General features: G+C 41.2%; 1 protein-coding gene across 4 annotated transcripts in view; it reads right to left on the minus strand.

Moving 5' to 3' along the window:
* kctd1 (potassium channel tetramerization domain containing 1) overlaps positions 1–26,168 on the minus strand; it is a 137,443-nt gene that overhangs the window by 47,176 nt on the left and 64,099 nt on the right. The window contains exon 2 of one of the 4 annotated variants that reach the window (XM_073045795.1): positions 23,959–24,799. The exons of the other annotated variants lie outside the window; for them this stretch is intronic. Coding sequence (XP_072901896.1) covers positions 23,959–24,799 — 841 coding nt within the window. The remainder of the gene's footprint in view (positions 1–23,958; positions 24,800–26,168) is intronic. 4 annotated transcript variants of the gene reach the window in all.

Here is a 26,168-nt window from a genome sequence, read left to right on the forward strand (position 1 = left end):
TCTTTGAAAGTCAGAATCACTAAAGCCAGTTATATGGTTATTATCACAACGCTGCTTATAGTCAGTCTGCTGTGATCAAATGGGCACTCAAATTTTCCATTAAAATATTCTACAAGTATTCATGCAAACCTATACCTTCGGCGTTGGGATCCTAATTACACTCAGTTAAATCAGTTCGTCTGACTACATCATTAAGTCACTGTGAGATACAGCACAGATAGATGGTGTCCTTGAGCTTGGTGTTACGTGCTTTCAGGCTTTTTTTAAATCTTCTGCCTGATGGGAAAGGGGAGATGAGAGAAAGTCCAAGGTGGGTGGTGTCGTTGATTATGCGGGTTGCTTTACTGAGGCAGCAAGGTATATAGTTAAGAGTCCACGGAGGGGAGGCTGGTTCCTGTGATGTCCTGTGTCCACAATTCACTACAGTTTATTGTAGCCATCTGCAGAACAGTTACCATATCAAGCTGCTATGCATCCAGATGGAATAATTTCTATGGTGCATTGATTAAAAAATGGTAAAAATCTCTTTCCTTAACTTCCTGAGGATATAGAAGTATTGGTGAGCTTTCTTGGCTGTGCCGTTACTGTGACTGGACTAGGACACACTATTGATGAGGTTTACACCTAGGAAATTAAAGCTCTCAACCTTAGCAGTTACATTAATTCTATTCTATCAACTCCTCCCGCCCAGAGAATCTACCACCCACTTCCACATCAGGAGCAATTTACAGCAGAAAATTAGCCTACCAATCTGTATGTCTTTGGGACGTGGGTAGAAACTGGAGCACCCAGAGGAGAGCCAAACGTTCAAAGAGGACATGAAACAGTGGTCAGGACTGAACCCATGTCTTTATTACAGTCAGCAGTTGCTGGGACAGAGTAATCTCTGACAACATACCCCAGCAAAAGACACTTCACCATGATTTCTTTAAGAGATCAACAGGACGACAAAGGATGAATCCCAGGAATGTATGGTCCACGTCTGCTCATATCAGGTAGGAGTGAGCAATTTGAAAAATACCATTAGCGTTTCTGAAGGGTGATTTATTCAGATGTTGTCAGAGATTTCAGTGTCTGGCAGTATCCTCCATTGTACAGAAATAGTGGTGGGTGGGAGGGAGGGTTGGTCTGCTCCTGTTCTTAGAACAGAGATGGTTAGGGGGCATTGCTTATAACTTATAAATGATTCCATTAGCAAGTACAGGAAGAAAAATAGCAAAGTATAATTTTACAATAGTTCTGGGAAACATTCAGTACTAGGAAGGGTTAGTCAGTGGTATTTCAGTTCCATGATTAACAGCAGATTTATTGGTGTCTACAAGACTTGCCTTCAGTTTAATTGAAAGGAGTGGGGAGAGGGAAGGGGCAGTGAAAAATATTGTGGGAAGTGGGTTGTTGTGGTCTAAATTGCAATACCTGAAGGAATGTTGGAAGTAGGCTATTCAAGAGCTGTTGGTAGAGAATAGCTTGAAGAGGGAATTTTGCCAGAGTATTGGATTGTAGCAGAGCTGGGAATGGGGGTGGGTGGGTGCAACTGCATCTTGTACTCAACAGACACACCAGCAAGGTGGAACAAATGTCTTGCAGTGTTTCTGTAGCACCAATCCATCATTCGGGGGATGTTGATCCAATTCACATTCCTTCCCCAAACCTTGTTGTAGTTAACATATTTGTGGATGACACCAACATTTGGGGTGTAGTGGATAACAAGGAAGACTATCATGGCTTGCAGTGGCATCTGGACCAGCTGGAAGAATGCAGATGGAATTTATTCCAGACAAGTATGAGGTTTTGCATTTCTAACACAGTGAACTGTAGGGCAGTAAGGAGTGCAGTGGATCTGGGAAGACAGGTCTATAATTCATTGAAAGTGATGTCACAGGTTGATAGGATCATAAAGAAAGCTTTTGGCATATTGGCTTTCATATTGAGTACAGGAGATGGGATGTTATTGTGTGCAGTTTTGGTCACCCACCTACAGCAGATATGTAAATAAGGTTGAAAGAGTACAGAGAAAATTTATAAGGATGTTCTCGGGTCTGGAGGACACAAGTTATAAGGAAAGATTGAATAGGTTAGGACTTTATTCCTTGGAACATAGATGATTGAGAGGAGATTTGTTAGAGGTATACAAAATTATGAGGGGTGTAGAACGGTTAAATGCAAACAGGGTTTTTCCACTGAGAGTGGGTGGGACAACAACTGGAGGTCATGGGTCAAGGGTGAAAAGTGAAAAGTATAAGGGAAATAGAAGGGGAAACTTCTTCACTCAGAAGGTTGTGCAAGTGTATGTTGAAATGAGCTGCCAGTGTAAGTGGTGCATGCGGGCTTGATTTCAACATCTAAAAGAAGTTTGGATAGGTACATAGATGGTAGTGGCATGGAGGGCTATGTTCCCTATGCATGTCAATGGGAATTGGCAGTTTAAATAGTTCAGAACAGACCAGATGGGTCGAAGGGCCTGTAAATGTGCTGTATTTTTCTATAACTTTATATGATGATATCAATAAACCAATTCCAATGTGCACTCTGAATCCCTACACAAAGATAGATAGAACTGCAGCAACTCTTCAACTGTATCACCAGGTACATCCTGCCCCACCCATGGTGGAGTCTGCACTTTCCACACTACCAACAGAACCAGGGGTGGGCGCAAGTCATCCACGATCCCCAGGGTCTGCCTAAAAGAAACACAGAAAACCTACAGCACAATACAGGCCCTTCGGTCCACAAAGCTGTGCCAAACATGTCCTTATGTGAGCAATTACCAAGGATTACCCATAGCCCTCTATTTTTCTGAGCTCCATATATCCACACTATCCACAACACCTGCAGCCTAACAAGAACGACAAGAAGAATTTGATTTCACTTGCTGTGATGTGATTCCATGTGTCTGAAGTTCATTAATGCCACTCTTAATGCTAATTATAGTTTCAAGGACAATTGGTTAACTAGTTTACTATTGCCACATCTACCGAGGTACAACAACAACTTTGTTTTGCATGCCATCCATACAGATCATTCCATCACATCAATGCACTGAGATTGCACAAGGCAAAACAACTACAGAATACAGAATATAGTTATAGAAAAAGTGGTGCAGTGCAGGCAGACAATAATGACAAAGCCATAACAAAGTAGAGTGTGAGCTCAAGAGTCCATCTTCTGGTACAAGGGAAACATTCAATACTTTTATAGCAGCAGATAGAAGCTGCTGGAGGCACATGCTTTCACGTTTAGAAACAGAAGTAAGTTTTTCAAATGTACAGGCACAAGGCAGATCCTAAAATTCAGGAAAATCCTTCATCATTTCCAGGTGCTAGATCAAAGGCAGAACCCATAAAGTAATAGGAATCCAGACCTCATTCCCACTGGGAGGGGTCAAGATTGGAATTGCTTTATTATTGTCACATGTACCAAGACAGAGCAAAAAGCCTGTCTTGCATATTGTTTGTACAGATCAAACCATTACACAGTGCATTGAGATAAAAGGTGGTAAAACAATAAGTGCTTAATTAGTGCAACAGCTAAAGAAAAAACACAGCGCAGGTGAACAAAAAAGGTGCAAGATCACAACAAGGCAGATTAAGGGGTCAAGGGCCCATCTTATTATAATAGTGGACCATTCAATAGACTTAAAAAAGTGGGCAAGAGCAGTCCTTGAGCCTGGTTGTACATGTATCTTCTGCCTGATGGGACAGGAAAACGAATGCCCAAGGTGAGTGGGGTTTTTGATTATGCTGGTTGTTTTACTGAGGTAGCAAGAAGTATAGACAGAGTCCATAGAGGGGAGACTGGTTTTCATAATGTGCTGAGCTGTGTTGAAAATACTCTGCAAATTCTTGTGGTCACGGGCAGAGCAGTTGTCATACTAACCCTTTATGCATCCAGGTAAGATACTTTCTATAGTGCAATGATAAAAATTAGTAAGGGTGGACAGGGACATGCCAAATGTCTTTAGCCTCGTGAAGAAGCACAGGCTTTCTTGGCAGCGGTGTCTACCTGATTGAACCAGGACAGGCTATTGCCGGTGTCACCTGCAGGAACTTGAAACTCTCAGGCCTCTCAACCTCAACACAGTTGAGGCAGACAGGAGCAAGTGTGCTGCCCCTCTTCCCGAAGTCAACGACCAGCTCTTGTTTTGATCAACAAATGGATCTAAGGGTGGTTAGTTAAACATACAAGGATAGGTGGTGATGGAGAGAGACAGAGAGGTGCAGTAAGTTAATGTGTACAGAAATAAAGGAACACTCAATGATCTATTTGAGTTTTACAGTCTATATTGCCCTGCTCACCTGCTCTTTCCCCAAAGCACTGCATTTTTCTACTCCTTGAATAATTATCCAATTCCCGTCTGAAAGCTCTTTTGAATTAACTTCTACCACCTTTTCTAGCAGAAAACAGCTTGCTTCATTCCCTGCCTTCCTTGGACACGGACCCCTCCTGCCTCTTAAAAAAAAGCCATCCCCAACAATCTGCCGAAACCTCGGGGAATCCCAAACACTTAGTGATTGCTGCCTCATTGCCGAGGCAACTGAAAGACAGCTGACCCCTGTGAGAAACCTTGGGGCGTTTTCACCAAGTAATGGCATTAAATAAATTGAGTTGTTAAAACAACTGTGGCTGAACAGGAAATTGAACAAAGTTTGCAGTAAAATCTTTGCAAAGTAACTTTCAAAACAAAATTCAAAAATCAATTCCAGCTCATAATACTAGGAAATGCTGGGAATTTTCAGCAGGCCAGGCAGCATTTGAGGAGAGAGAAACTAGAGTCCACGTATCAGATATTGGTATTGGTTTATTTTTGTCACATCTAACAAGATACAGTGAAAAGCTTGCTTTGCATACTGATCATACAGATCAAATCATTGTACAGTGCACTGAGGTAAAAAATAATAAACAATGCAGAATAAAATTTGAAAACTACAGAGAAGGTGCAGTACAGGTTAACAATAAGGGACAAGATCAGAATGAGGTAGATTGTGCAATCAAGAGATCATCTTATCATACAAGAGGTCCTTTCAAGAGTTTCATAACAACATGATAGAAGCTGTTGAAGGACCTTTCATCAGTACTGGGAAAAGATTGAGAAAAAACAAGTTTTGCAACACAGAGGACAGTATGATGTGAGACCAAATCAGAAGGTAGTCAGGTCTATGGGTGGGAGAGGTAAATTAAAATGGGGGAGGGTGACAGAGGGTGGAAATTAGACAAGAAACACAAAATCAGAGAATAAGTGGGAATGGGAATAACTACATGAAGTAATTCAACTTGCTAAAGATGCAAAAAGTATTATAGATGCTAGAAATCTGATATTAAAAATAGAAAATGCTGAAAATACTCATTGGGTCAGACAGCATCTAAAGTGCTAGACATCCTTAGAGTTACCATATTTTCTGCTTTTGTTCAACTTACTGTTGAGTCTTACAAGTTGTACTGTGCCTAGATGGGAAACGAAGTGCAGAACCTCAGATTTTACGGAGATTTGTTGGAACAAAAGACAGAGAGGTCAGAGGGTAGTGGAATGGAGGATTAAAGTGACAAGAAGCAGGAACAGCAAAGAATATTTTGACTGACTGAATGAGCTGCTTAGTAAATCTGAACACTGACAGTACAGTTCTGGAGAGGCCATTGAGCCCACGTTGATTTGCTAATCCTGATGCCAATTTACACTGAAAGTCACCTTCCTGTTTGTAATCAATATCCCTCTATATTAATGTGTCTATCTAAAAGCCTCTTAAAACTCCACCAAACTTCCACTACTACCCCTGGTAACCCATTCCAGGCACTTTCTGCATTAAAAAAAAACTTGCCCTTCACAACACCTGTAAACTCCAACCCTCTGCCAAACCTTAAAAGCATACCCGCTGGTGTTTGAAATTTCCTTCCTGGGGAAAAGATTCTGACTGTCCACCCTATCTTTGCTACTAATTTAAAAAAATCTATTGGATTTCCTCTCAGGCTCTGATGCTCCAGAGAAAGTAACTCAAGTTTGACTACCCTCTCCTTATAGCACATGCCCTCTATTCCAGGCAGCATCCCAGTAAAACTCTTCTGCATCCTCTCCAAAGTGTCCACACCCTTCCTACAATAGATTGACCAATGCTCCCAGTGTGTTCTGGTCTGACTGAAGTCTTATAAACTGTGTGGAGGCCATATTGTGAACACAGGATGCAGTATGCTTCATTAAAAGTGCATCTAATTTCTTGATTCACCTGACTGTGTGTTCCTATTTGGGTGCTAATGATAACAACAGTAATGCCTGTCAGTGACTGTAATTTCGGTAACTAAAAACAAATAGGGTCAGGCAGCCTCCATGCAGTCAACCTTTCAGATATAGACCCTTCATCAGGACTGGAAAGAAGGGAGATAGTATAAAAAGTGGGGAAAAGGGCTGGCAGGTAAGGGAAATTAGGAATAATATAAGAGGCTTGGAATTGATCATTGGAAGTGACAAAGGGCTGCAGAAGATAGAATTTGATAGGTCAGGACAGTGGGATTGAGGTAAGAAGGGGAATCAGAGGGAGGAGTATGTGGGAAATAGGCAGATTCAGAGACAGAAGACAAGAAAGTGAGGTGATGGAGTCAAGTGGAATAAGGGGGAGAAAAGAGGGACAGAAGGGAGAAACCGATGTTCATACTATTAGGCTGGAGGCTACCAAGGTGAAACAGGAGGTGCTATTCTTCTAATCTACATCCATGAAACATTGACTGGCTTGGAATACAAGAACCAGGAGTAGGAATAGGCCATCTGGCCTGTTGAGCCTGCTCCAACATTCAATATCATGGCTGATCTGGCAGTGCACTAAGCTCCCCCTACTTACCTTCTCCCCCAAAACAATTCTATCTAACTGTGTCTTAAATATATTTAATGAGGTAGTAGTCTCTGTTGCTTCCATGGGCAGAGAATTCCACACATTCACAGCTCCCTGGGAGAAGCCAATCTTCATCCTAAATCCACAGCCCCGAATATTGAGGTTACATCCCCAATTCTGGTCTCATCTAGCAGCAGAAACAGTTTTCCTGCCTCTATGTTATCTGTCTCATAATTTTATATGTGCCTATAAGGTCCCCTCTCATTCTTAGGCCCTAGGGTCTCAATCTCTGCTCATAGGCTAACCCCCTATCTCTGAAATCAACCTTGCAAACCTACCCAGCACCAGCCAGTATATCTTTCCTCATGTAAAATCAAAACTGCATGCAGTACTCCAGGTGTGGTCTCACCAGTCCCCCATACAGTTGCAGCATAAACTCCCTGCCCTTATATTCAATCCCTCTAGCAATGAAGACCACCATTCTATTTGCCACCTTCTTAACCTGTGGCACCTGCAAACCAAACTTCATGCACAAGCACTCTCTTTTTTCCCTAATTGCTGTTAAACCATCTGAATTCTTCCAGCATTTCCAATTTCTTTGTTTCAGGTTCCAGAACTGTAGTTTTATCTGTTCTGATGAATATTTGAGTAATCAGCCTGTCAGAGTGACTGACATTGATTTTATGCAAACCTTTCTTCCCCTCCACATCTGATTTCTGAAGAGTCCATGAACCCACAAACAACACCTCACTATTCCTCTTTGGCACTACTACATACTTTTATTGTAACAGTAATATTTTTTAATGTCGTACTGTACTGCTGCCATGAAACAACAAACTTCATGATATATACAAGTGCTTTTGATTCTATAGGTAACAGTAATCCATTCAATGCATTTCCAGAGGAATTGGCCTACTTTTATAGGAAACGATATGCTTTATCTGTCCTTTACTGAGTAATGTTTTCATTGTAAAACAGCCCAGATTCAGGTTTATTATCACTGACTTAACTGACATGAAATTTGTTATTTTGCAGCAGCAGTACAATGCAGACATAAAATTACAATACATTACAAAAATAAATAGATAATACCAAAAAAAAGTGAATGAGGTGATAGTATTCATGGGTCGTTCTGAAGAAACGATTTCTGAATCATTTAAGCTCCTGGATCTCCTCCACAATGGAAAGGGAGCATGCCACCTTCATGAGGTGCCACATCTTGAGGATGCCTTCAGTGGTGGGGAGGGTTGTGCCCGTGATGGAGCTGACTGAGTTTGCAACCCTTGCAGCCTCTTGTGATCCTATGCATTGCAGCCTCCATAACAGATGGTGATGCAACCAGTAAGAACGCTCTCCATCGCACATCTGGAAAAATGTTAAGAATCTTTTGTGACCTACTGATTCTCCTCAAACTCCAAACCGAGTACAGTCACTAGTGTGCTTCTGCTAGCTGGTCTGCACATCCTCTGAGCACTCTACCAGGAATGTTGTCTGGTCCAACAGCCTTCCATGGGTTGACCCTGCACAGGGTTCTTCTCACATCGGCCACAGTGAGACACAGCATGAACCACATCATCAAGTTCGCCGATGACGTGACCGTGGTGGGTCTCATCAGCAAGAACAAGTCAGCTTACAGAGAGGAGGTGCAGCGGCTAACGGACTGGTGCAGAGCCAACAACCTGTCTCTGATTGTGAACAAAACAAAAGAGATGGCTGTTGACTTCAGGAGGGCACAGAGCGACCACTCTCCGCTGAACATCAATGGCTCCTCAGTAGAGATCGTTAAGAGCACCAAATTTCTTAGTGTTCACCTGGCAAAGAACCTCACCTGGTCCCTCAACATCAGCTCCATAGCAAAAAAGGCCAGCAGCGTCTCTACTTTCTGCGAAGGCTGAGGAAAGTCCATCTCCCACCCCCCCCCCATCCTCATCACATTCTACACGGGGTTGTATTGAGAGCAAACAGCATTATGAAGGACCCACGCACCCCTCATACAAACTCTTCTCCCTCCTGCCGTCTGGGAAAAAGGCACTGAAGCATTCGGGCTCTCACAACCAGACTATGTAACAGTTTCTTCCCCCAAGCTATCAGACTCCTCAATACCCAGAGCCTGGACTGACACCTTACTGCCCTATTGTCCTGTTTATTATTTATTGTGATGCCTGCACTGTTTTGTGCACTTTATGCAGTCCTGGGTAGGTCTGTAGTCTAGTGTAGTAATTATTTTTCTGTGTTGTTTTTTTACATAGTTCAGTCTAGTTTTTGTACTGTGTCATGTAACACCATGGTCCTGAAAAAACGTTATTTCATTTTTACTATGTACTGTACCAGCAGTTATGGTCAAAATGACAATAAAGTGACTTGACTTCTTAATGGTTGCATCAATTTGTTGGGCCAAGCGCAGATCCTCTGAGATGTTGATTACCATCTGGTCTTGCCTGTTCTATTCTCAGTCATGAGCTAACACCATGCGAAATACCTTGCTTACCCTTTTGATTCCAGATTTTTAGCATCCAGTGTTCCGTATTTGTCAAAAGGGCAGGCCTTGTTCTAGCCTAGACACCTTTGGATATTAGGTGTTCTCTCCCTTAATGTTGTGCACTTGTTTTGATTGGTGTCTAGCATAAGACATAGGAGCAGAATTAGGCCATTCAGCCCATCAAGTCTGTTCCACCATTCAATGATGGCTTATTTATTTTCTCTCTCAACCCCATTCTCCTGCGTTCTCCCAGCAATCTCTGAAGTCCTTACTCTTCAAGAGCCGATCAACCTCTGCTTTAAATATACCAAATGACTTTGGCTCCAAAGCCATCGGTGACAATGCATTCCACAGATTCACTACTCTTTGGCAAAGAAATTCCTCATTTCTGTTCTAAAAGGATGTCCTTCTATTTTGAGTCTGTGCCCTCCGGTCCTAGACTTGCCCACTATTGGAATCATCATCTGCATGTCCTTTGAATATTCAGTAATTTTCAATTTGATCCCCTGATTCCTCTATGATAATAAACCAAATGAATAATAAGATATGCAGAATTATTTATTTGTAAGCAGTCAATAAAGACAATGCATACCCCAGGGAGTGGTTGGATGAACAATGGTTTACATTTAAGGGAGATACTGGATAAGATCATTGTGGAGTTCTGGGAATAAACCTGCAGCAGCAAGAATTTCCAAAATAACACAACTGGACCAAGCTGCCAGAGTTGGTGGTTGAGGTGGGTACATTAACAACTTTTAAAAGGACCTTAAAACAGATACATGGATAGGATAGGTTTAGAGCAGGGGTTCCCAACCTTTGTTTATGCCATGGCTTTGTTTAAACCCCTGGCTTAGAGGAATATGGGCCATATGTGGGCAAATGGGACTAAAAGACATCCATCTAGGGCAGCATGGATTATTGGGCTGAATGGCCTGTTTCCATGTTGTATGATGCTAAAATTGGTGCTGTGAAATAGATTTTAAGACTTCCCACATTCAGGTGATTGTAGACCAGCAACATTCAAACACCATGCAAAACCTGGTAGTATTGAGTTCAGTTCTAGTCACCTCATTACACAAAGGATGTGGAAGCTTTAGAGAGGGTGCAAAGAAGATTTAGCAGGATGCTGTCTGGATTAAAGAGCAACGTATCACAAGAAAAGATTGAGCGAGCTAGGGCTTTTCTCTTTCCAGCAAAGGAGGACGACATGTGACTTAATAGAGGTGTACAAGATGACAAGAGGCCTAAATAGAGTTGTCAGTCAGCACCTTTCCCCCAGGGTGGAAATAGCTAATAAGATATGGCATAATTTGAAGCTGGTTTGGAGTACAGGGAGACATCAGAGATAGAATTTCTTTTTAAAACAGAGTGGTTGGTGCATGGAACACACTACCTTGTGTGGTACAGGCAGGTACATTAGGGATATTTAAAAGACACTTAGAAAAATGTAAGGCTATGTAGTAGGGAAGGGTGAGATTGATTTCAGAGTAGCTTAAAATGTTAGCACAACACTACAGGCTGAAGAACCTACACTGTGCTGTACTGTTCCATGTTCTATTAAAGCACCTTCAAATCAGAGCTTGTCTCTTTGGTCAGGTAGGATATCAAAAGAAAGCCAGAATAGGCCTTGCCACTTTTTACAGGCTGACTCTAAGCGACTCCAAATCCACCAACGTGTTCAATTATAGCATCTCTGAAATGACCAAGCAAGACATCCTCTTCTGGGATAAATGTGAATAGGTATTGAATGTCAAATGAATAGGATTTTTTTTTTGAGATTCTGGCCATTCTCTCTTCTCCCCGCTCCCATTGGGTTGAAGATACGAAAACCTGATAGCATGAATCACAAGGATCAAAGACAGCTTCTACCCTGCTGCTATAAGACTACTGAATGGACCTATCATATCCTAAACTCTCCCAATCTATCTGCCTGTAGCCCTTGCACTTTGCCTGCCCGCACAGCACTTTCTCAGTAACTCGAAAACCATATTCTGCATTCCGTTCCCTTTTTACTAACTCAGTGTACTTATGTATGGCATGAACTGTCTGAATGGTATAAAAAACAAGAGCTTCTCACTGTGTCTCGGCACATGTGAACCAACTCAATAGTAAAAAAAGGGCAAGTAAGCCAAACACATGGCAGGGTATGGAAGAGACAAATGAATGAAGAAATTAAATTAATTCAGTGAGAGTAAGGTCATGAATAAATACAGGCATACACTCAAAAGGGCTGAATGGACAGTGCCTAGTCCCTAATATATTGGCGTAGGGGCCTGAGCTCCTACATCCACTGTTCTCAACCCCAGCCAGTACATTCAATCTACTGTTGTCGACAGAATCTCAGATGGCAATGAGGCTATGTAGAGAAGTGAGAAGATTGGCTGGTTGAGTGGTGTTGCAACAACAACCATGAACTACTTGTTAACAGGACCAAGATTCAAGAAGGTTAACATATTTCCACTCTCAAGTGTAAAGGAGAATGAAAGGATGCAGTGCAGAACAAAAACCACAATAAGATAAGGAACACAATAATAAAAAAGCAAAATTAAATACATAAGCGTCTGTACACAAGCTGACTAACAGGAAATAATAAAGTAGTGTTGGTGAGGTGTGTGGATGGGTGGGTTAGTGGTTGGAAGTGTTGATCAGCCTTGCTGCTTGGGGAAAGTAACTGTTTTTGAGTCTGGTGGTCATGTCATGGATGCAAATTCCCCCACCCTCCCACCACCACTTCCCGGTGGGAGTGGGACAAACAGTCCATGAGCAGAGTGGGTGGGATATTTTCTGGCACCTTTCTGTAAATATGTCCTTGATGGTACAATGGAGAGCATTCTGACTAGTTGCATCACAGCCTGGTATTTATGCTCCAAATCACAAAATTGCAAGAGGCTGCAAATGGTTGTAGACTCAGCCAGTTCTACATGGGCACAACTCTCCCCACCATCAAGGACATTTTCCAGAGGTGGTACCTCAAGAAGCAGCATCCACCATTAAGGACACTCACCATCTGGGAAATACCCTCGCTTTATAACTACCATAACGCAGGAAGTACAGGAGCCTGAAGGCGCACACAACATTTTAGAAACAGTTTCTTCCCCTCTGGCATCAGATTTCTGAACAGTCCATAAACCCATAAACACTACCATGTTATTCCTCTTTTTTTAAAAAACACTATTTACTTTACTTACACTATTTATTTTGTAACTTTATGTTTTTACACTGTACTGATGCCATGAAACAAATTTCATGTCATATAAATCAGTGATGGTAAATCTGAATCTGGTGTAAGTCCACAAATGACGTGGATGCATTCTATAAAATGTCTCCAGTCCTATCTATGTGCATGAGTGAATACTTGTGCGTGAGAGGGGGCTTGCAGGTGGGACAGGGGCATGACAGAGCAAAAGAGAGAGAGTAGCAGCACGTAAACATTTTATTTTTAAATGCCCTACAGATTACGTGCATGCCTTTGGGCACAAAGAGAATGAATTTTAATTTCTAAAGCTTGTATTTGTGTCCCACTTTGCAATTGTTATAAACTGCAGGCAAAATGAAAAATAAATGTAATTCTTCATGATTAAAAGAAAACAGCTTCTTCAAGAACAAAACCAGGTTGACTCGCTGTCTCCTTAAAAACTCTTGCTGGAGTATTATAATTCACACTAGTCCAGGGCACTTTGAACATCACCCCAGGAGACAGAGAAGGAAACCAGTGAGATGTGGAGTGCACACAGTACAATTTCCTGAAAAATGCTCTTCCCTCCTCTCAGCATACGATTGGAAGACAAATTGCAAGTCCTAACTGCATTTCTCTTCACCCCCTCTGGTGGAATCCAACACTATCAGATAGCAGCAAAGGCGATCATTTGAAAGTAGCAAGTAAAACAATTAATAGCCCCCAGTTTTATTTGAATTAGATACAGTTTGTAAAAAAAAATGCAAATTCTTTCCTCAAATCTCATTTCACAGTAAATTCAGACGACATGTAAATAGGGCATTTTCAGAGAAAATTCTCTTGGAAGATGATACAATCGTGGCACTGTTCTATGCAGTGATAGCTATTGCTCCTAACACAAGTGTGTGTGGAAATTTCTCCAGAGATCCATCACTGACAAGGAACCCAAACTTATACATCCCAACCAAAATCTCAAGCACTGATTCAAATGAGAGACTTTGGAAATACGACAACATTATCACTTTAGAGGACAATTTGGTCACAGATAGCCCCTAGGTTTCTCATTATCAGCTGAGTGTGAGAGAGGACAGTAATGAGGCCCTCAGGGTCGACAAGGACCAGCAAGACTGCTATAGTTTGATGTTGCTGCTATATTATTGATATACAGGTCAAAGACGACTTAGCCCAAGTGTTAATGAAATATTTCAGTGGGTCAATAATTCAGAGCGTGACTCAGTTTAAGTAGGGTATGAACATGAAACTCACAGCATTAGTTAAAGATGAACGTTGTTTATGTGTTTGAGAGGAAGACATGAGAGAAAAGGCAACAGAGGGGACATGAAGGGAAGTGACATGAAAGGTTATGGACCGAACACGGGCTACTGAGACTAGCAAGAAGGTTGCTGTGGTCAACTTGGACCAGATGGGCTTAAGAGGTTGATATTATTATTCTATGATTCTAAGGATGAAAAGGAGTAGAGGAGATTCAGGGAAAATCAAACAAAATAGGTCGGTAGGTTAATTGCTCAAACTGTAAGATATTTCTGTTGTGAATACAGCTCAAATCCACCAGACAATTAACCTTCCCTCCACTGAGTCCATCTATATTTCTCACTGCTTCAGAAAAATAGTCAACATAATCAAGGACCCCACCCATCATGGACATTCTCATCTTCTCACTGGACAGCTTCAATCCCACTGTTATTAAACTCATATGCTAAAAGATGAACGCCTGATCCTCTAATCCACTCTGCCATGGCCTTGCACTTTATTTTTCTGCCTGCACTGCACTTTCTCTGTACCTGTGGCACTACATTATGCATTCTGTTTTCTTTTTACTTCAATGATTTGGCATGATCTGTCTGGATGGCATATAAACAAAAGCTTTCACTGTATCTTTTTCATGTGACAATAATAAATCAACACTAATAGTAATTACTGCACTGTACAATGCCCTTAATGTGTAGGTGGGTGGTTGGAAAATCAGTGGATGTTAATGGGCATGTGTAAGAACATAGGTTACAGGGAAACTAATGGGAGAAATAGCAACAATGGGATAGTTCTGAGAGCTGGCTGGGCTAAATAGCCTACACCCAAGTCAGGAGGGAATATAAAAAATACAGGATGGGCAGAATGTGCAAGCTCTGATCTATGTAAAATCTCAAATCCTCAAATTTACTGCAATAACTGTCAACCACAAAGGAGTGAAAACAGAATCAACCATGAAACACCCATCACCAACAGTTGAAATCCAATAAATGCAAGTCCTCAGGCTAATAGTTAATGCAGGTTGTAACTTTCTACCGCATGGCACTGAACTCCCGAGTTTCTGTATGTTTTGGATTTGTAGTACTAATTACCCAATTCTAACTATGATCTAAGATTTAAAATGAACTGAGACTCAAGAGATTCTGAAGATGTTGGAAATCTTGAGCAACACACACAAAAAAAGTTGAAGGAACTTGGGGAGCCAGAAAAAAAAATTTGGGCTGACATTCTACATTAACACTGGAAAAGAAGGGGGCAGGAGCCAGAATAAGGTGGTGGGCAGAGGAGTACAAACTGGCAGGGGACAGGTAAGGCCAGGTGAGGGGGAAGAGAGAATGAAAGGTAAAGGGGAAAACTGGGAGGTGAAAGAGGTAAATGGTTAGGATAAGAGTCATCTGGTCTCACCTATCACCTGCCAGCTTGTATTTCTTCCCTTCCCCTCTCCACCCTCCATTCTGCCTTCTGCCCACTTCATTTCCAATCCTAATTAAGGATTTTGGCCCAAAAATTGATTGCTCAGTTCCCTCTATAGATGCTGCCTGACTTGCTGAGTTCCTCCAGTATTTTGTGTGTCTTTTTTAAAATGAACTAAGGTATGTACTAATCTGTGACTAATTAAACCACCATTCCAACTTCTGCATTTTCGGCTGACAGTGTAAACTAATTTTGTCTCATCTCTGCCTTGAATGATTGCCATTTCTTTCGTGCCCTAGCCAGAAAATCCACTAACTTTGGTTTTACGCTCTGTAAAGAAATCTATATCCTTCAAGTAAAGTATTTCCACTTTTTCATGATCTATCTTCTTTACTAAATGTTACTATGTGGACCAAACCAAAATTTGAGTTTAGAATAAATTAATCAGTTTGAACCACTTGTTTATTCAATAAACAAAATGCCCTCTGAGACAAATCTATCTAGTGTACTTGAACTGATGAGGTAACAAATAGAGTCCAACTTAAGAGTAATGATTCCTAATAACCTACACTATAAATTTACCACTCAAGTGGATGTATCACAGCTTGGTATGGCAACTGCTCTCCCTGAGTCTAATACTGTTAAAGACCATTAGAGTGTCCCCTAGTATGATAAGAGAACTGTGAGCATAGTTCAGCACTTCACAAGGCCAACCTCTCCTCCACTAACTCTGACTACACTTCTTGCTGGCTCAGTAAAACAACTCTAAATATGCCCTCTAGAGATTTCTGTTGTTGAAGGTCACATGACATTAATGACATCCCCTCACCAATTTCATAGACAGCATCCTTATCCAAATGCATCACAGCTTGGTGTGCCAATTGCTCTGCATGTGATTCAACAAACAGCAAAGAGTTGTGGAGACAGCTCAGCCCATCATGGAAACCAGCCTTCACTCCATGGACTATACTTCTTGCTGCCTCAGTAAAACAACCAACATAATCAAAGACCTCCTCCCATCCCAACATTCACTCTGCTCTCCTCCCATCAGGCAAAAAATACAAAAGCCTGAAAGCAGGTACCACCAGGCTCAAGGACAGCTTCCATCCTACTGTTAGGAGAATATTGAATGGCCTTGCACCTTTTTGACTGCCTGCTCTGCACTTTCTCTGTAACTATAACACTTTATTCTGCATTTTGTTTTAATTTACCCTTATAATCTTGATGTACTGACATGATGAAATATCTGTGTGGCTGGTATGCTAAACAAAGTTTCACTGTACCTCAGTATAAGTGACAATAATAAACCAATTTACCTATTTATTTAGTGCAACAGTAGCTGGAAGCTTACAGACATAGAAAACTCATGACCCAGGAGGCCATTCAGCCACTGTGTTGTGATGGTCAGAAAAGATGGTTTATATGTAACACACTCAAGGTCTTACTAAGAGAATTTTTCTGTAACAGAGTGACCAAGACTGTACACAGTACTCCAAGTGTAACATCACCAACAGCTTGTACAACTGCCTCATAGTGTCACAACTTATACACTCAATCCCCTGACTGATAAAGGCTAGAGTGTTAAACGCCTTTTTCATCACTCCTTCTGCCTGAGACACTGCTCACTGAGTGATGCACTTTACTTTGAGGGCTCTCTGTCCCATTGCATACCCCAGTGCCCTACCATTCGCAGAACAAGTCCCACACTGGCTTGACTACCCAAAATCCATCACAATACGACATAGGAGCAAAACTGGGTCATTCAGCCTATCGAGTCTGCTTCACCATTCCACCATAGCTGGTTTGTTTTCGCTCTCAACCCCATTCTCCTGTCTTTTCCCCCGTAATCTTTGACACCCTGAGTAATCAAGAATCTATCAATCTCTGCATTAAATATATGGAATGGCTTGGGCTCCACAGCCATCTGTGGCAAAGAGTTCCACAGATTCACCACCTTCAAGTGAAAGAAATTCCTCCTCATCACTATTCTAAATGGACATCCCCCTATTCTGAAGCTGTGCCCTTTGATCCTCCACTCCCCCACTGTTATCCACTCTATCTTGGCCTTTCAATATCCATTGCTTTCAATGAGATCGCCCCTCATTCTAAACCTCAGCGAATACAGGCTCAGAACCATCATATTCTCCTCATATATTAATCCACTGCATTGAAATCCATATAGGTAGTCACTAACAAGAAGGACCAGAAGGTGATTCAAGTTTTCATGGGTTCCATGATCAGAACTAGGTTTTAAGTTAGGTATGGATAAGACAAGAATGGATCTCAGGGGAATGAGCTAGATCGGAGGAGACTATGTAGGCAGTAGGTGGGAGATAGATTAGGAACAGCTGTTATTGGTGAAGTACACATATGACATGGGTGGGAGTCACTTAAAAACACACTATTCAAAATTCACGACCATTCCTGTGAGGACAGCACAGCAAAGCTCAGGAACCTGGGATGATTGAGAGATAATGCAAATTTACTCAAAAAGAAAATGGAAGCACATGCAGAGTTCAGGGAATCAGAAAGGGCCTCTGAGGAATGTAATGGGGCCATGGGGCCATTGGCAAGAGGATGAAGATGAATCCCAAGGCATTTTATAGATACATCAAAAACAAATGTACAGCTAGGGAGAAGATAGGACCACTCAAGGACAAAAGAGCCGGTGGAAGTAAGTGGGGGACTAAATGATTGCTTCACATAGATAGTCACCAAGGAGAAGGATGTGGGGGATTAGTAACATCAGGAAAGTTCAAAGAAAATTTATTATTTAAGTACATTTATGCTACCATCTATGTTCCCTCTAAGTTGTGCGTGTGTGCGCTCACACACACGTTTTTCAACCAGCACACAAAGAAAATTAATGTGTGCACAAAAGGTTAGTTACCTAAAATAATGTAGTAATTAATAATTATACTTACTGAAAATAATCTTTTAGCTAAATGTTTCTGTTAACTAGTTGGTCGGTTTTTCAAATACCACAATGCACGTCACTAATTTACGTCACCTCACCTTTCCTGTTCCAATTTGTACAGCTGCATCACAGCACCAGCTATCACTGGTGGACAGTGTTCATATCGTAAAGTTTACAAAGATCTGTTTCAAATCCTGTAGATAGCTTACTAAGTTTTTATTGAAAAAAATATTGATTCACTATGTCGAATTCAAAAGAAGTGAAGGATATGAAGCGCAAAAGAACTGCAACTTTGTTTAAAGTTGAATGGCTTAACAAAATAGTAGAAACTGCTACACCGAAAGCTCATGAGGTCATGAACGTTCAGCTACGAGAAATATTTACGTATGATTCGGAAACTGGAGTTATCTATTTGTATTGTCGTGACGTGAAAGATGCTGGAGAATTTGCTAGTGGAAAGAAGTGAGATGATATTTGGAAACTTGATTTTTTGAAGCGTCATTCAGCAAGTAAATTGCATTTGGACGGTGTGCGAAAGCTCAGGCAACAGAACCCGTCATTACCAGTTACATGAGTGCTACGCATGTTATGATTGAGTGCAGATGAACAAGAGTGAAAACGATCAAACCCAGAGGAGATCAAACTCTAAAATGTCTAAAATATCATGATTTTCAGGCTGAAAATACTGTAATGGTTAGACAGTTTAATGATTTCAAGTTTTCCATGCAAGAAAATATTAAATCCAAACTGATTTCAAACTTTGCTCAAATGGTGGCATTTGTACTTCAAAATGAACAGCTTTGCAACCTTGCACAGTTGATGGATGTTGGGGGAACCTTTCTTGTGTCTAGTGTGGACTGTGAGCGAGGTTTTAGCCTAATGAATCAACTCAAAAACAAGCTGAGAAACCATTTAGGTAAATGTCATTTGGATATGTTAATGAGAATCAAAAGCTATCAATTGGATGGAAGTTTACTAGTCTAGATAGAGTTTACAAAGAATGGGTAAATGCCAAAGACAGGAGAGAGAAAAAATAACTGAGTGACTTAAATATGTGCGTTATTTTGTTGTTAATCTGTGCAGTTTTATGTCAAATATTTTGTAAACCTACATAAACTGTGCCATGTGTGCATTCAGTGCTCACATACTTTTGTCACAGGAAAAAAATTTGCACAAGATTTTTGCGCACACTGACTACTAAAAATTAGAGGTAACATTGGCTACCATATACTACCTTCAGATTCATTTTCTTAAAGGATTTACAGGAACAAAATGGAAATACAATAGCATTTATGTGAAACTATATGTAAACAAAGACTGACAGACCACCAGTGTGTAAGACGAACTGTGCAAATAAAAAACTGTACTGAGATCATGAGTCGTAAAAAGTCCTTGATAGTGAGTCTGCAGGTCGTAAAATTAATTCCAAGTAGTGGTGATTGAATTTATCCACAATGGATCAGAACCCTCATGTTTATAGGGTAAAACTGTTTCTGAGCCTGGTGGTGTGGGACTTGACATAACCATCTCAGGTCATTGAGACAGACAGGAGCAGAGATCACTGGGAGCGTGGAGAGAGATCTTCATGTCCTCTTTATCCACAGGTGATGTCCCAGAGGAACAGAGAATTGCAGGGTTGTTCCTTTGTTTAAAATCTACAATAGGGACAAACCAGGAAATTTTACGCCAGAGAACCTCACATTAAGGAAATTATTGGCAAAGATTCTTAAGGATACAATTTAGCCACATCTGGAAAAGCGTGTTAGTATTAGGGATAATCAGCTTAGCTTTGTATGGTGGGAGGGGGAGGTCATGTCTTACAATCGTGATTTGAGTTTTATGAGGAGGCAGTAAAGATGATTGATGAGAATATGGCAGTGGATGTTGTCTATATGGGCTTTAGTAAAATATTCACCTCCACCTTTTCAAGGACAATTAGAGATGGTAGTATATACCACTCACATCCAGCAAATGGATAAAACAAAGAAGCCTTTTAGTCATCATGTGTGCTGGCTCTGAAAAGATTTTGTCAATTAGTCCCACTTCCCATTCTTCATAGCACTGCCTGCTAATTTTTCTCTCTCAAAAATATATCCCATTCTGTTTGGTTGAAATTCCAGACTAATCTGCTCTCACCGACCTTTCAGACAGTGTCCCACATCACATCTCACTGTGTAAAAAGAAACTCATCTCACCGTTGCACTGACAGTATTAACCTCGTTTCAAAACCAGTTCTCAGCTAGAACAATAACTCTGCTGCCCAGTTATATTGGAAACCTGCCAGTGATGGTAACATTCCCTATGCATGTGGAGCAAAACAGAACAGACAATGCTCTCCTTTCACATTTCTTATGTGCAATGTGAGACAGAGAGAGAAAAGAATTTTAAATTAAATTTTAAGATATCATTTTTTCATAAAAACTATTTAATTAATAAATTATAAAATAAAAATAATTTTAAAAATATAAATGGGCACTTACCTTGAACAACCATTCTCTAAGATGCATGATGTCATTCAAACGAATGAGATGTGGTTCTTACACCAGTTCTCCCCGGTTCCTTAAGGTTGCTACAACTGGGGGTGGTAATAGGGACAAGCTCCCACTATCTATTAAATGCTCCCAATGGCATATGTCCCAAATAACCTCTAACAACCAAGTCCAGCTCCTGGCCTTCATGTATGGCCCAGCTACTAAACCTGGTGGAACCATTTCTACTGACAGGGCAATGAGCAAAGGTGGGTTACAGGCACCTTAAAAACTGTCATTTTGGGTAGATGGAGCTCATCAGCCGTGGTTAGTAACTCATTTAGGAGGAGGAAAACTGTGATCTCAAACCTCCGCTGCCTTGCAGCTATACACACTCAAGGGGAAGGCTTTGGGAGTAAACCCTGAGGGAAAAATCTGAGGTGGAGCACTAAGAGTCCTACATTGAAGTCAACACTGACGGGCAACTCCTGTGAAGCCACTGGTACCAAACTGAATCCATCTCTGCCACTCCTCTAGATTCATCAGCTGCACGGGGAGGAGGGGAGCCTGCTACATGAGCACAGCGTACTGCCCTGGCTTGTGAATCACGTAGACAGCTAGGATGCAACATCCATGGCTGACATTGACCCTGGCATAAAGTGAACGCTCAGACACAAAGGGCATCTGGACCCTCACCAGCATGCTTAATGGTGTGTCCAATGCCAGTGCAGGTCAGATGCACTGGCAACAGTTCATCCTGGATTCAATGTGTTAATGTGCAGGTACAGAGAGCTAAGTCAAGGTGAACGGCAAGCAGAAGGTAAAGAATATCCTGCTCAATGGGTCTCCATGGAATAAAGGAGTGAATCTCAATCTTTGGTAGTCTGGCACACCCAAACTAATAACACCTTCATCTTTAAATGAGATCAGTTATGGAAGCATTGAGACATACAGCATGGATAAGGACCCTCCAGTCCAACTATGGTGCCCACCCTGCCAGTCTCAGTTTTCTACATTAGGCTCATATTCCTCCAAGTCCTACCCCTCCATTTACCTATGCAACTGCTTCTTAAATGATACTGTCCTCCCAGCCTCAAACATTTCCTCTGGCAGCTCGTTCCATATACTCCCCACCCTCTGGTGAAAAAGTCACCCCTCAGGTCCCTTTTAAACCTTACTCCTCTCACCCTAAATTTATGTTCCCTAGTTTTCAACTCTCCCATTATCTTAAGCACTTTTATAAGGTCACCCTCATTCTCCTACCTTCCAGGGATTAAAGACCTCGCCTGCCCAACTGCTATAACTCAGGCACTCTCGTCCTGGCAGCATACTTGCAAATCTTCAATGCACTCTTTCTAGTTTAATTACATTCATTCTATTACTGTGTACAGTTCTTTAACTGTATACAGTACTCCAAGTATGGCCAAACTGTACGCAGTATAACCTTTCAAAACTGCATACAGTAATCCAAGTGCAGCCTCATACACAAATTAAACTACACCACAATGTCCCAACTCCTGTACTCAGTGCCCTGACTGAAGGCCAGTATGCTAAATGACTTTCTCACCAGCCTGCCTAACTCTGCTTTCAATGAACTGCACTTGTACTGCAAGGTCCCAAAGTATTCCAAAGTGTCGGGAAAGAATGAACTTGTAGTTCTACTACACCTTTCGCATGGTCAAGAAGTCACAAAGTGTTTCACAGCTAAGTCCTGCTATTATAATATTATGAAACACAACAGCCAATTTGTGATTAAAGTCCTAAAACTAGTTTTTAACCCTCACCTACAGATCAGATAAAATAGCTTTCAGAGGCAAGATGACAGCTGAATTGAGAACCAATTTTGCCACAGTGAAGCAACTCTTTACACAGAGGTTGCACATTATAGGTATTACAAAGGAGAAAGTATGCACAGTGGAACTTAGATTGGATGCCATCTGGGAAAACCTGTTAATTACTATCAGTGGAAAGAGACAACGTGCACAAGACATGGGAATCAGCCACAAAAAGGCTGTCATAGTGTCAAAGCACAAAAGATAGTGGACTCAGAGGGGAGAGATGAGAAATTAAAATGTGGCCTGGGTTTGAAATTTTCTATTAGATAATGCAAAGATTATTGATGCAAATGGAACTAAGAACAATGCAGAAATGAGTTAATTGAAGGGGGTGAGTTTAATGGGCCCATTAACTCAACATAACTTTTAAAACAAAAATAAAATCACGCTTCAAGTTTCTGGGCATCAACATCTCAAAGGATTTATCCTCATCCCAACACAGTGATTGCAGTCATAAAGACACACCAGCAGCTATACATCATTAGAAGCTTTAGGAGATTTGATATGTCACCAAAGACTCCAGCAAATTTCTACATTTACTATGGAAAGCATTCTGAGTGGTTGAATCACAGCTTGGTATGAAGGCTCCAATTCACTGAATCAAAAATGCTGCAGAAGGTTGTAGACTCAGCCTTCTCCATCTTGGGCACTAGCCTCCCCACCATCGAGGACATTTTCAAGAGGCAGTGCCTCAAGAAGGTGTCATCCACTATTGAGGACCCTTCACCATCCAGGATGTGCCTTCTTTTCATTACAGCAATCAGGAAGTTGGCACAGGAGTCTGAAGACATACACTCAATGTTTTAGGAACAGCTTCTTCCCCTCCATCATCAGATTTCTGAATGGTCCATGAACCCAACCTCACTATTTTGCCCTCTTTTTAATTTATTTGTTATTGTAACTTACAGTATTTTTTATATATTGTTAAAAAAAGAATTTTAGGATGCATATTGTATACATTAAATTTATACTCTGACATTAAATGTAGCTATTGAACTGTAAATTCAAAACCTGGCGAGGAATGGGCTCCACCAGGTTTCAGATGCCCAAGACATGTCGTACGATAAGCAATCACCAAAAAGATCGGTGCAAAACGCTTGTCATGACGGTGCCCTGATGACTCCACCAGGAGTTAAGGGTGCACACACACACACACTGAACTGCCGTTGAAAAACAAATTTCACTACATTTGTCAGAAACAATAAACCCGATTTTGATTTTGCTTCTTGTGTGAATCTACACATACAAGATTGACACAAAATTTAAATACAATAAGTTGCCCAAGTTATAATAACTTCTTTGCTGATCATCTCAAACTTTTTGCCAAAGCTTTTCAATTAAAACATCCCTCTCCCCCCCAAAAAAAAACTAAATGCTGAAAGAGTAAGGAAGGAAACAATTTAAAATTTAAACAACTTTAAACAAATGATAACCCTAAATAAATGTTTGCTCATCTTATAACTTAACTTTTAAATGTAGACAGTGATTATGGTAACAACCAAGACATGTCTTAGCTTTTGTTTAAATCAGAAAGATGGCTTCAAAAAAATCAGTTGAGTTGTTAAAGCCATGATTGTCAAGCATTACCTGGATAGTCGATATGAGTATTGATGTATTGGATCCAAGGCGGTCACTGGATTCCTGAAGCAGAGATTCCTGTGAGCCGTTGCCATCTGGAAGCACATTCTGGGAATCTATGGGATCGGAGGACCGGATGCATATTCGTTTTGGTGAAGGTGGACAGCTGATGTCGTGGGATGACATTGGTTGATAAAATGTGGGGGTCATAGTCTGCTCCACTTTCACCCTTACAACCTCTCCATCATGGTTTTGGATGCCGTAAGGACAGGGCTGCTGGTGATGTTGATGGGAGCCATTAGTGCTTTGGGGCGATCTGTGAGGCATCAGCCTGTTGCCAGTGCCCGCTATGCTGCTCAGTGTGGCTACAGACATCGCTCCTATGCAATGATTAGTGTAAGTCTTTGAGAGTTTGGCAGTTTTGGAAAGCATCTGCATCCGTGTGCCCAAAAGATTTTTTCCAATGGCTTTGTTTTCATACCAGGTCACATCACTTTCATTGCAATGATCCCTTGGTCTTTGAAAGAAAGCCTTACAGAGGGGGTTACGCTTTGAAATATACTTAACAAAACTGGCATAAGGGCAAAATTCTGTGCCCGTTTCATACATTCTCTTCTTGCTCCAAGTTACTGAGCGAGATTTATGATAAGGTCCACAGGCTTTATAATAGACAAATCTTCTGCCATCCTCATCTGTGCCCAGGCCAAAGGAGTCCTCCTCCAGTTCCCTCTGGTTCTCCCGACCCCTTGTGCAGAAGTACATGCAGATCTCGAACCAGACCTTATTGAGCAATCCAAAGGGCATGTTCGTATCGAAGCTGCAGGAGGTGTAGAGTTTCCTCAGATCGGACCTGGTGATAGGGATGTCACGATATGATTTGTCTTGATGACATGATACAGTATTTTTTTGGGAAAAAAAGAGTATGATTTTGTTTTTTTAAAATAAAACCATAATGACTAGGCATAAATCAACACCGGCTGCATTGTCCCAATTTCCTAGCAAGGACCAGGAAGTATGCACATACTGAGAAAACATTATAATGCTTCACACAGTGCATTGTAAATTGCTTGACTGTCTTCTGTGAAAACTATTCCCTCGTTTATAACTAGAAATGGGCAACTGTAATTCCCTCTACACACTACCATATAGCACCAGAAATGGCAACTTTTAACAGATCCACTGCTGTTTCACTACCTAAATATCCCAGTTGGGGAACAGAAGCATTTTGCCAGATGCTAGTGGTTAGAAAGGCATTAATGCTCTGAAATTATGGCACGACACTCCTTGTCCCAAATTGATAACTGGAAAAAAAGGTAACCTTGCTAAGTCCATATCTCACCTGTATATTCATTAAGCATGATAATTACCCAATTTTAGGCAACTAATGCAAACCACATAGAGGAACAAATCATCCAATCGCTGCAATGATTACTATGGTCAAACTATTCAAGATTAGCTTCCAAGTGCATGATGCCCACCAACAATCCTCCACACTCCCAGGCACAATTCTGGCCAAGGAGTGTCTTTGGTAACTTTAAAACTTGTATGGTAGTCTGTAGATTACAAGATATAAATATTTAAAATCCAAGTTTTTATGAATTTTTCAGTTTCACTGTCACTTGATGGCAGACAAAACAGTTCAAGGCTATTTAGTCTAAATAAAAAGCCAAGTTAATGCAAAAAAAAAGCCAGCCCGAATGCTGCCGACCTTAATCAAACGAGAACTGCACAGTTCCTGGAGGTCATACAATATGTGCATTGCATAACTAATCAAACGACTTTCATCAAGAACACACAGACACACAAAGAGCTAAAATGTGCAGTAGAAAGGAATGAAGTAGCGATGAGCACCATGCCTTGCCCTCTAAAGGAGGGATGCAGCCAACTCTTAGCACAGGACTGATGCGATTCCCCCAAGCTAGCGTATAGTGTTTACGTTAACTCGTGCTTGGCAGGGACTGTTGTTCTGCAGCGGAAAGCTAATTTTCCTGGCATTCAGACCCTGTGTGAGTATGCATTGCTACAATAAACTTCTACTTGAGAATGAAGGGATAAAGTTGGACAGTTACTGCACGTCTAACAAAGTTAGCGATGACTCTGTGTGTGTGTGTGTGTATATATATATGTGTGTGTGTGTGTGTGTGTGTGTGTGTGTGTGTGTGTGTGTGTGTGTGTGTGTGTGTGTGTGTGTGTGTGGAGGGGGAGGGGCACACTAGTAA

Source organism: Hemitrygon akajei, chromosome 1 (assembly GCF_048418815.1).
Source record: "Hemitrygon akajei chromosome 1, sHemAka1.3, whole genome shotgun sequence".
Lineage (NCBI taxonomy): Eukaryota > Metazoa > Chordata > Chondrichthyes > Myliobatiformes > Dasyatidae > Hemitrygon > Hemitrygon akajei.